The sequence below is a fragment of the Alexandromys fortis genome, unplaced genomic scaffold, assembly GCF_014885135.2.
Source record: "Alexandromys fortis isolate MF-2015 unplaced genomic scaffold, M_Fortis_MF-2015_v1.1 scaffold_189, whole genome shotgun sequence".
Classification (NCBI taxonomy): Eukaryota; Metazoa; Chordata; class Mammalia; order Rodentia; family Cricetidae; genus Alexandromys; species Alexandromys fortis.
Genome location: NW_026068081.1, coordinates 2,897,290 through 2,908,949, shown reverse-complemented (window position 1 = coordinate 2,908,949; position 11,660 = coordinate 2,897,290). Strand labels below are relative to the sequence as shown.

Below are 11,660 nucleotides of genomic sequence, written 5' to 3'. Positions count from 1 at the left end.
TATTTTCTGGTTTTTCGAGACAGGGTTTTGCTGTGGTTTTGGAGCCTGTCCTGGAACTAGCTCTTGTAGACCAGGCTGGTCTCGAACTCACAGAGATCCGCCTGCCTCTGCCTCCCGAGTGCTGGGATTAAAGGCGTGCGCCACCACCGCCCGGCAAGACAAGGTTTCTTTGTAGCTTTTAAGCCTGTCCTGGGACTCACTCTGTAGATCAGGCTGGCCTCAAACTCAGAGATCTGCCCACCTTTGCCTCCCAAGTGCTGGGATTAAAGGTGTGGGCTACCACAGCCCGGCCAACTTTCTTTTCTTTGAGACAGGTCTCTCTATTCTGAAAGTCTTGTGAGAAGACTACCAGGAGATGCAAGCCGTTTAGTGACCCCAGAGCTTACTCGTGTGATTCAGTCCCAATTTCCCTCGCTCTTCCACCTGGCCTGCAAAATATACACTTGGGAAAAATCTTCCCAACACCGAACCGTGGAGTCCTCTGAAACTCATTATTTCTCTGAAGTAGTCTTGGCTGTCCCGGAGTTGGCTGTGTAGACCCAGGCTGGCCTTGAACTCACAGAGACACTCCTGCTTTTTGCCTCCCTCGCGCTAGGTTAAAGGTATTGGCCACCGTGGCCCGTGCTTTCGCGTTTCAGGACTGAGTTGTTAAGGTTGCATGGCTAATATTTTTCGTTTTTTTTTTTTAAATTATTTAATTTATTGAGTGCTCTGTGTGCCGGGAGAGGACATCAGATACCGTTGTAGATAATCATGAGCCACCACGTGGGTGCTGGGAATTGAACTCAGGACTTCTGGAAGAGTAGCCAGTGTTCATAACCGCTGAGCCATCTCTCCAGCCCTATGTTTAGTGTGGTTAGTGCTTTTATCCACTAACCATTTCCCTGGCCCCCGTATATGTCTTTATTCAATTAAATTCTTTTTTTTTTTTTTTTAGTTCTGGTTGTGTCAGTGTGCTTCTACATAGGGGATATGTAGACGTAAATCGTGAATGCAGGCGCCTGTGGAAGCCAGAGGCATCTTTTTCCCTGGAGCTGGAGTTATGACACGGGTGCTGGGAACGAACTTACAGAACCGCGGAGCAATCACTCCCTCCCTCTTCCCATATGCCAGCCGCCCATATCCATAAAAGGCGCACACCCAAGCCCCGCCCCTCGCGTTAAGCTTCCTCCCAAAGAAGGGCGGAAGTAGCGGCGCTTGTAAGTGACGGCAGCCCTTTCCCCGCCCTCCTCAGCGTTGGCCCCGCCCGCTCCGTTTCCCGAATTTTGCTAAAGGCTTTTACTTCGGCACCTCTTACAGGCCACCTACCCCCGCCACGAAAGGAGTGCCCCCAGGACCCTGACGGTGGCCTAGGAGAACACAGCCACTGAAGCGGAGGCCTGAGAATTATGTTTCGTGTAATTCCCGCGCGCGTTCTCACGGCCCCATGGGAACGCGGAGGCGGGGATAGATGAGACGCGTGGCGTCACCGCTTAGCTAAGCTCCACCTCTAGCTGCGTCTTCTAATTGCGTTTTTTCCGGTCGGAGCGTTCTCTTCGCCTTTCCTTCGCCATCGTGCGCCACCTGCCCGCCCAGCCTTCTCGCCATGGTAAGATTATCGGCTGCCATCCCCTTTCTAGGCAGCTTCCCTGAGACCGCAGGCTGCCATGACTTTACGATGGGATTGCACAGCATCGAGGGGCGGGTGCATTTTCAGCTTTGGGAGCTTTTTTTTTGTGGGAGTTAGTTTGGCCATTGCTCGGATCGTGGACGCATCATAAAATTAGCAAGCCCATTTCTCCCCACAGTGTCGGGCTGTTCACCGTGCAGTCTGGCGAGCAGTTCAGTGTTCTTGCTTCGCTTAGCTTCGAGCCGACGATTCTGGGCAAAAGGAGAGGGTTGATTGCGGCTGATTGAACGCTAGCCTTGCCTTGGCGTGCACAGAGAGCACAGGTCAGAGTGGGGGCTTGCGCAGGCAGCTGTCCGCGGTAAGGGTTAATGGGACTTAAAACGAGAGCCTTCGGAAGCTCTGCATCACTCCGTGGAAGTGTCTGCTAACAGCACACCAGTCGTTGCCTACTGATAAGTTGTTTATTGGCGTCTCGGTTCAAAGTGGGATTCGTAGCTGCGTTTATTCAGGAAAATCTAGAACTTTTACAGTGGTTCAGGAGAAGTGCACACTGCCTTTTCAATGCCTACTGAGCAGCGAGTGCTGCATAATCGAGATTACTGGGCCAGCGTTCCTTGAAAGTAGAGAATATTGTTTTCAAAAGTAGAGCGCCTAGACTTACCGATTTAAATGATTGGGCGGGATTGACCCAACGCCATCTTAGTTGCAGTAAATTAGTTCCCCCTACCTTAGCTATTCTGTTTGTCATCTGAAGCACCGCAGGATAAACAGTAAATTAGCACGATTTTCGAGCATGGTCTTAAAACCCGGCGCTGTAGCTGGACGGTGGTGGCGCACACCTTTAATCCCAGCATTTGGGAGGCAGAGATAGGCAGATCTCTATGAGTTCGAGGCCAGTGAGTTCCAGAACAGGCTCTAAAGCTAGAGAAGCCCTGTCTCGAAAAATCAAAAAAAAAAAAAAAAACCCTGACTCTAATTAATCACTCTGGATCTAAGACAGTTGAGTTTAAGCCATGAACTCTGACTTGAGGGAAATAATGAGGTTCAGAGGACTATACGGTTCGGTGTTGGAGAGATTTCCCCGGTGTATATTTTTCGCAGGCCAGGTGGTAGAGCGAGGGAAATTGGGACTGAATCACGAGTAAGCTCTGGGGTCACTAAACTGTATCTCCTCGTAGTCTTCTCACAAGACTTTCAGAATCAAGCGATTCCTGGCTAAGAAACAAAAGCAAAATCGTCCTATTCCTCAGTGGATTCGGATGAAAACTGGCAACAAAATCAGGTAAAGCCCCTACTGCCCTGCTTGCGGGTCTCCAGCTCTTACATGATTTGGGGTGTGTGGATTCGTAGTTGGAAGATAACACGCTGGGACAGCTGTTCTCTGCTTACCATGCTGCGGCTCCTTTTGTGTGTGTGGGGGGGGGTGCGCTGTTACAATTTAGAAAAAGCGGCACACGAGAGAAAGATGCTCTGAGTGCACACAGGTGGTGCTCTTAGCGACTACGGGCTGAAGACGCGAATTCCAAGGTCGGGCCAATACGGACCTGAATACTAAGGTGCACGTGGCTGGGGCCGGCTTTCAGGGATCACTTTTCCATTCACCACGTGGATCCTGGGAATCCAAGGAAGTGGCTTTGCCTACTTAACCTCATAGAGAGCCCCAGAAATCCCTCCCACAAACCTTTTGTAAATGTTTGGTTGGTTTCTGCAGTCACAGCTAGGCTTTGGGGGCAGGTGTTTCCCAGTTCCTTGCTAATTTCCCTATGAAAGCTTGAGGAGATTGACTTTCCTGGTGGGAAATCTTTGAATTGGCAGCTTCAGAAGAACTGAGGGCCCCACAGGCAAGGGAAGTGCCTTACTTAGTGAGTTCAGTCTGAAGCTTTGGAGGGAGGAGAAATAGGCATGCGAAGTCCTGACAGTTTGCCAGGCAGCCAGCAACAATTTGGATAGTTCATGTGTATTTCTTTAATCATTTGTGTGGGGGGTGCATGCCGGCATGTGGTCAGAGGCTGGTTTGTGGGAGTTGGTCCTCTTTGACCACGTGGGTTCTAGCGACTGAATTCAGTTCTTCAACCTTGCTGGTGAGCACTTTTCCAAGCTATCTTGCCTGGCTACTGGTTTGGTGGGTTGTGCTCAGACAGGGTCTCCATAGTCCAGACTGCCTGTGGTTCTGCTAAATTGAGGGTTTATATTCTCAGTTAATTTAGCCACTTGAACTTGGAAGTCAGCTCCCCACTCTGGCCTTACACTCTAGTTAATAGATATCTTCTCTCTACTGGTATGGTAGGCGCTGCCTTTTTCAAGTGCTGAGATTACAGGTGTGAGCCAACACATACTGGAAATGCATGAGCCTGTTTCCTGGAGCCCTGGCTGATGAGAGCAGGAACTGCTAGTTGATATGTGGTTTAGCTATATGTCCTAGAGTTGTGAATGGTGTTTTGTTGGGTGGATTATATATGCCCTAACCCACAGAGTTCTCTATTTCTGGCCCACGTTTATGGATGCTATGGGTTTGAGTGAGGGCCGCCTGCATGCTCTACTCGGCAAGTTCTCTGCATGGGACCGTAACCCCCAGCCCCTCTCCCAGCTTTGACCATTTAAAGCAGGTCGCAATTGCAGTGCTTCATCTTGTGGGGGTGCCGCCATTACCCTGCTGAAAGAAAAGCCGTGCTGACTGCTTCTGATTTTACCTTACTGGGGGCAAAATCGTGACACGTTGGCACGAACAGCAAATTAGGTGCAATTTGGGAGATGCTTTCTCTTACCTGAATGAGTTCTGGGGGTGAATTCTGGCTGCCAGGTTTGCATGGTAGCCGCGTTTCCCCCAAGGAGCCATCTTGTTAGCCTTTGCAGGAGCCTTTGTGTATGGTCCATAGGAAGGGGTTCAACTGTCTGCATCTACCCTTACTTATCTGACCCTGCACCACAATGTGGGTATTGGACCTGGCATTTCCCCAATGCTTGGTTTAAGGCAGGGTCTCAGTAGATTGCCTGCCCTTGCACTCAGTTGTCCAGCCCATATGGGCTTTGGATTTTCAACCCTCCTACCTCGGCGTCTAGAGAGAAGGTAGGGTTGGCAAAGCTTGTTCCGCTTTGAATCCTCTTGGTTTGATTTGACGGTTTTTGTAGTCCAGGCAGGAATTAAAGGGGTGTCGCCACTGTGTCCTGCCCCCTTTTTTTAAACTGGGTTGCCCCAGCCCATCAATTCTTGACATGTTGACTAAACCCAGGGCCCTGCACTCATGTAACATTTATTTTGGAGATGGTCTTGGCTGTGTAGGCCTGGCTGGCCTGGAACTCTCTAGGAAGCTCCTTATTAAATTATCCTATTCCCTAAAAGGCCAAATCTGCTAAATATGAGCAGCTATATTATGACCGCATCACCTTGTAACTCGTGTCTTCATTCTTGGCAGGTACAACTCCAAGAGAAGACACTGGAGTAGAACGAAGCTGGGTCTGTAAGGAGTCAACAATGAATGGCAAAACAATTAATGATGAATCGTGATTCTTGATGAGTGTTACAAGATGAAGTTCAACATTTTCAATCTGGAGACTTAATCATGTTTAAGTTGGGAGTGGTTTCTCCAGTAATAAAATGTAGAACCTTTTGAACTGCTGTTCTGGTTTGTAGAGTTCTGAATTTCCCTTTGCCCTGCCAGACCTAATAAGATAAGCTTCTGCGGTGCACGTGGAGAGTTGTTCCCTGGGAGCTAAAGAGGCCGAGGACTGATGCTCTTGTAGGAGTCCTGGATCTGGAGCCTAGCACCCACAGCTCACACTATTATATTACACCAGCTTCAGGGTGAGCCCCTCTGTGGGCGCTGCTGACTTGACGCGTATGTAGGCAAGTAACTATGCACATAAGTTACCGTGCATCTTGGTTAACATTGTGACTGTTCACACATGTATGACCCATAGTGTGGAGGTAGGTCAGAGGATAACTTCACAGTTGTCTTTAACTTGTAAGTATGTTCCAGGTTTTGGATTCAGGTAGCCAGGTTTGCGTAGCAGGGGCTTTACCAACAGCCATCTCAATAGGCCCCCACTTGTATATAGTATGCTTTACTTACTTAGGCTTGAGATGGAGCCCAGGGTCTCATGTAGGCACCCACTCTTCTGCATCCCCAGCCCTCTAGCAGCGGTTCTCAGCCTGTGGTTGAGCCACTCTTTGACAGGGTCTCACATATCAGATACTTACATGGCATTACGAATCACAATAGTAAAATTAGTTATGAAGTAGCAATGAAAGTAATTTTATTGTTGGGGATCATGTGAATTGTGTTAAGAGGTTTATACCATTGGGGAGGTTAAGAACCGCTGCTCTTTTAATATTAGATTTATGTGCCTGAATGTACTACAAATGGTTGCGAGCCACATTGTGGGTGCAGAGAGTTGAAACCAGGTCCCTCTAAGAAATAGTTGGTGCTCACTGCTGAGCCATCTCTTCCAGATCCTGTCAGCTAATTTTTTGTGCTTGATGGGGATCCTAGAAGCTGCAGCCTGCTATCTATCCTCTCACAAGATAGCCCAGACTGGCCATGGTCCACCTAGGTGGTGGGATCACAGGTCCACAAAGCCTTCCTTTATCAGGGTCTCTTAACTGCTTCCGCCTCTCAAATGCCAATCCCAGGCTTCTGCATTTATAAGCATTTGAAAGCCATGGAAAGGATCTCTGAAAATTCAAATTTGTGTATCTAAAATCATTTGAATTTACATTTATTTGAAGGTGTGTAGTATATGGGGGTCCAAACAACTTGAAGTGAGTTTTCTACCCTGTGGATACCAGAGGTCCAATTTAGGGGGACAGCAGGCCAGTTCTGAGCCCCTTAAGTGGATCTATCTGAAGGGTAGATTGGCCAGCAAAAGTGTGAGGTTTTTATAAATGAACCAACTTCTGCTGGGTTCAAGTTCATGTTTGCTTAGAGGTGCTTATTCTTGAGATCGCCTTACTTACACAGCTGCCAGTAAAATACCTGGTGGTTGTGGTGGCAGTGTTTTTGGTGGGGATTATTTTGTTTTTTGAGACCTAGAAACTCCAGATCTTTGGCTCATGTCTCTCTTAACTCAATCAACATGGGGCTAGGGTGTAGATAGAACACTGGCCTAGCACGTGTGTAGTCCTGGGTTCTCTCTAGCACAGCAAAAACAATCCTCAAGGCTGTCATGAATGGCAGTTCTTTTAAATCCACAGCAGAGAGAATTATGGTAGTCACATGAAAAATTTTTAAGCAATCTGATTTATGTAAATTTTCAGGGTTAGAGAGATGGCTCATTGCTTAAGAACACTTTGAAGGACCAGTTTGGCTCCCAGCACCCACATCAGGTGCCACACAACCATCTGTAACTAGCTCTAGAGGATCCAGTGACCCCAGCCTTTCAGGGTACCTACAAGTTATGTGCAGACACACAAATAGATAATTTAAAGATATTACGCATTATTTATAGCTAGGTATAGTGGTACATGCCTTTAAGCTCAGCATTCCAGTACATGTGTGTGTCCAATTCAAGACCAGCCTATATAGATCTGCCTCTATGTAGTCATTTCCAGGACAGCCAGCACTACAAAAACAAACAAACAAAAAGAAACTAATAATCACTATTTAAAAAATTTTTTTCAGTGGAAGTTGGGATAGCATCCTGACAACCTGGGAGGCTTAAGTGACAAGGCCAAGATGACTCTAAAGGTATATCAGCCTTCTCTTGGGACCTTGAATAGGTAGGCTAATAGAAAGGTGATGGGGTGGTACAATACTGCATATCCATTTATCTGGAAAAGGCAGCTGCAGAATAGTAATTGAGAGTTAACTGTGGGTTCAAAACCAGCAGAAAGCCACCGTGGAACAGTGCAAACTGGAGCCTCCCCTGCAGGAGGCAAAAAACTGCTCAAAAGTGCTAGCTTTAGCTGTAGGAGTTTTGTTTATCATGACAGGGTTTCTCTGTAGGCCAGGCTGGCCTCAAACTCTGAGATCTGCCTGGCTCTGACTTCCCAGTGCTGGGATTAAAGGTGTGTGTCAACCACTGCCTAGCAGGAAATTTTTTTTCAGATGGTTTTACTGTGCAGCACTGGCTGGCTTGGAACTCTATATATCAGGATGGCCTCAAGCTCCAAGATTTACCTGCCTCTGCCTTCAGAGTGCAGGAAGTGTGTCACCACACCCAATGGGCTGTAGAATGTCAGGGAGGGAGCAGGGGGTAAACATAGTAGGGTTTTAATTCCCTCCCCTAGCAGGATATGCTACATGCTGGATACAGTATAACAACCCATACCCGAGATTGTGGGAAGCGGGGTGCTGTGATGGGAGCCAGTTCAAGAAATGAGAAGGTGCTGGGCCCTTTCTGTTCCAGGGTTCTAACCCAAAGAAGGCAGGGTGACATGAAAAAAAAATTCCTGGGTCTTGAAGTCAACTGGGCTGGGGTCTCAGCTCCCTCTCTGGAACCGGTTGTGGAAATTTGCCCTCAGGAAACAGAATCCCCTGGGTGTGGTCCCTCAGCTGTGCTCCAAACACCTGAGAGGCTGAGTTAGGGTTGCCAGCAGCTCAAAGGCAGCCTGCCCCAGAAAGTAAGGGCCAGGTCAGTGGGGAGTGGTTGCCCCAGCCCTTGAGTGAAGCCTTGGCTTCAGTCGCCAGCACCACAGAAAGCAGGAGTGGTGGTGCACATCTGTAGTCCCAGCACTTGGGAGGCAGAAGCAGGAAAATCAGAAGTTCAAGGCCAGCCTGAGCTACAGAATGAACAGGTTGGTAAAATTTTTCTACAAATCTATGTAGAATACCAATTCTTTTATTAAAACAATTAAAAATGAAGTTATATGTATGTGTGTGTGCACTATGCATTCCTGGTAAACTCGAGAGACCCAAAAGGAGCGTCAGATCCCCAGAAACTAGAGTTAAAGGTGGGTGTGAGCTGCCTGATGAGGGGGCTGGGAGCTGAACTCATATACTCTGTAAAAGCACCAAGAACTTAATCAGTGAGCCACTCCAGCGCCTACTTTTATTTTTAACTCTGCATATGTGTGTGTCTCTGCGAAAGTGAGTGTGGTGTTCAAGGATAACAGAAGAGGTTAGGCCCAGTGATGGCGCACGCCTTTAATCCCAGCACTGGGGCTGCAGAGGCAGGCGGATCTCTTGAGTTCAAGGTCAGCCTGGTCTACAGAGTAAGTTCCAGGACAGCCAGGGCTACACAGAGAAACCCTTCTTGGATGACATTCTCTTCAGGAATGGGTTATCTAACAAGCATCAAGCCCCTAGCTACGCAATAGTGGAATAGGGAAGCAGCCTCAAGTGTGGTCTGCAAGGGTACCCCACTCAGGACTGCAGGGCTCTGTTTGGGTCTAGGGAAATGAAGTAGTCAACCAAGAAAATTAAACACAGCCCATGAGGGGTGATTTTTGTCCCTGGGGACTTTTGGTTTTTTCGAGACAGGGTTTCTCTGTGGCTTTGGAGCCTGTCCTGGAACTAGCTCTGCAGACCAGGCTGGTCTCGAACTCGCAGAGATCCGCCTGCCTCTGCCTCCCTGAGTGCTAGGATTAAAGGCGTGCACCGCCATCGTCTGGCTTCCTGGGGACTTTTTTTTTCTTTTAAAGTATTTTTTATTTATTTATTAAAGATTTCTGTCTCTTCCCCACCGCCGCCTCCCATTTCCCTCCCCCTCCCCCAAACAAGTCCCCCTCCCTCGCCCTGGGGACTTTTGACAATGTCTGAAGACAGTTCTGGTTGTAACTATGAGGGCAGTTGCCACGAAAAGTGTCCAGCAGGAATGCTTTTGAACATGCTATGGCTTGCAGGGGTCAGTCCCCGGCAACAGAATTATCCTGCCCCAAATACCAACAACAATGCCAGTGCTGAGAAAGGCTGGTCCCACAGCCCTACCCTGCCAGCCAGAGTGAGCTCTGCCAGACAACTCTCACCCCCTGCCTCTTCTCCTTTCACAGTGCTCTTGGGACAAAGCTCATTCTCTGAAATGACTCCAAAGGAGTGGAAGACATCATGTTTCCAACCTCCTCTATTTACTAACCTGGGTCCAGCCACATGGGTCTGCCCCTCACAGTACCTGGTGCCCTTCCCTACTGGGACCTCTGTTCCTCTTTCTAACTCCAGACTGTTCTTCAAGTGGCGGTTTACTGTATATGACCACAGGGAGACCCCCCGAAGTTCCCATCTCCTCCCAGTCCAGGTAGGTTTACCTCTTGAACCAGCTTCTGGCATTTTTAACCTCGCAGCTGTAATTGTAAATTTGCACGTGCGGTTGATTGAGTGATGGCTGCCTTTTTCACCCAATTATGAACTCTGCAGGATAGACAAAAGGGACGGCTTGCACACCGATCTTGGTTTTCACGCAGCAGCAACTAGTAGAAAATGTACTCAGTTGATTGAATAAGCAGCTGAATGAATGAGAGTGTGTGAATAAAGGGATGAGCTTGCAAGTGAGCCATAATATAAAACGTGCACACGAAGATGTATGTGGTACATAATATAAGTTGTGTGCACTGATGCATTTACATAAAGTAGCAATCTCTTTTGTTTCTTTGAGACGAGGTCTTGCTACATCACCCAGCTTTGTGTCAAGGTCTAGGGTCCTCCTGAGTCAGCGCCCTAGTAACAGTAGCTGGTATCACGATGCAACAACACCATGCCTGGTTGGAGTCTATTAATAGTGCAGACGTGATCGTTATTGAGCATATCATTTGCTCAAAATGTATGTATATATATATATATTTTATAACATGATTTAGCTTTCATCTTTTATATTTCCCAGGCTATATAGACATGATGACATTGTGTTTTATTACAAATCATGTGTTTGTGTGTATGAAACATGTGCTGATGCCTGTGGATGCCAGAAGAGAGTGCCAGATCCCTTAGAGCTGTAGTTTGTAAGCCGACTCATATGGATGCTCGGAAAGGAACTTGGGTCCTCTAGAATGTGGATGCTCGGAAAGGACCTTGGGTCCTCTAGAATGTGGATGCTCGGAAAGGATCTTGGGTCCTCTAGAATGTGGATGCTCGGAAAGGAACTTGGGTCCTCTAGAATGTGGATGCTCGGAAAGGAACTTGGGTCCTCTAGAATGTGGATGCTCGGAAAGGAACTTGGGTCCTTTAGAATGTGGATGCTCGGAAAGGAACTTGGGTCCTTTAGAATGTGGATGCTGACAAACAAACCTGGAGCCACAAACATTCTTTTATTTTTATCTTTTTGAGACAGGATCTCTCTATGTGATACTGTTGTCCTGGATCTTGATATATAGAGCAAGTTGGCCTTGAACTCACAGACGTTCTACTGGCTTTGCCTCCTGAGTGATGGAATTAAATATTCACATGACCACACCCTGCTCGTCGAACTCTTGAATTCCAAGCAGCTGTAATTGCTTACTTACAAAGGACTAGCACAAGATTGGGCCTATCCACATTCCATTATAGAGCGGGGATGGAGGGGGGATCGCAAGAGGCCCAATTTCTCCCGGAGTAGTTAAAGGTTGCTGGGGGAAGGACTTTCCTCAGTGGTGTATCCACTGGTGAGTTGCATGTAAGTAACCCTAATTGAACTCATTGAATCACCAATAAAAAAATTAACAAAAGGACACGTAGAAGAGGAAGGGGGTCAGCGGTAATCCAAATGCATCACACAAGTCAGAATGAAATCCATTATCTTGTAGAACTGCTATATGTCAACAGGAAGTTTTTAAAGAGGGTTGGAGAGATGACTTGCCATTTAGAAGACTTACCACTCTTTTCAGAGGATCCAAGTTCAGTTCCCAGCACCCACTGCAGATGGCTCATGACCACCTGCAACTCCAGATCTCAGGGATCCAACACTGTCTTTTGGTTTCAACTGGTGCCTGCATACATTCAATGTGCAGAAAGTCATGCAAATACACACACATGCTCATAATTAAAAATAAACCTTTAAGGAAAAAAGTTGTTTTATGGGACCAAAGGGCAAGATTGAGCTAGGCTTCCTGAAGAAGCATAGGTAGGCCTTTAAGGCCGTTGACAAGTCCAGCAGGGTGCTCACTCTCTTTAGGTCCGTCCCCCCCCGCCTCCCCCCCCCCGCCCAC

At 47.7% G+C, this 11,660-nt stretch overlaps 1 protein-coding gene, 1 long non-coding RNA gene and 1 other non-coding gene across 3 annotated transcripts in view; all 3 read left to right on the top strand.

Moving 5' to 3' along the window:
* Rpl39 (ribosomal protein L39) overlaps positions 1-5,226 on the top strand; it is a 23,298-nt gene extending 18,072 nt beyond the window's left edge. The window contains exons 2-4 of the mRNA XM_050121919.1: positions 1,300-1,588; positions 2,788-2,891; positions 5,023-5,226. Of these exons, the coding sequence (XP_049977876.1) occupies positions 1,586-1,588; positions 2,788-2,891; positions 5,023-5,071 (156 nt within the window). The 5' untranslated portion in view covers positions 1,300-1,585 and the 3' untranslated portion in view covers positions 5,072-5,226. The remainder of the gene's footprint in view (positions 1-1,299; positions 1,589-2,787; positions 2,892-5,022) is intronic.
* Positions 4,209-4,340, top strand: LOC126488468 (small nucleolar RNA SNORA69). The gene has a single exon (XR_007588695.1). It is a non-coding gene; the product is annotated as a small nucleolar RNA SNORA69 (small nucleolar RNA).
* A 1,642-nt stretch (positions 5,227-6,868) lies between the features above and the next one.
* Positions 6,869-11,194, top strand: LOC126488440 (uncharacterized). Its single transcript, XR_007588688.1, has 3 exons — positions 6,869-7,325; positions 9,537-9,778; positions 10,808-11,194. It is a non-coding gene; the product is annotated as an uncharacterized lncRNA (long non-coding RNA).
* Positions 11,195-11,660: the final 466 nt, after the last annotated feature.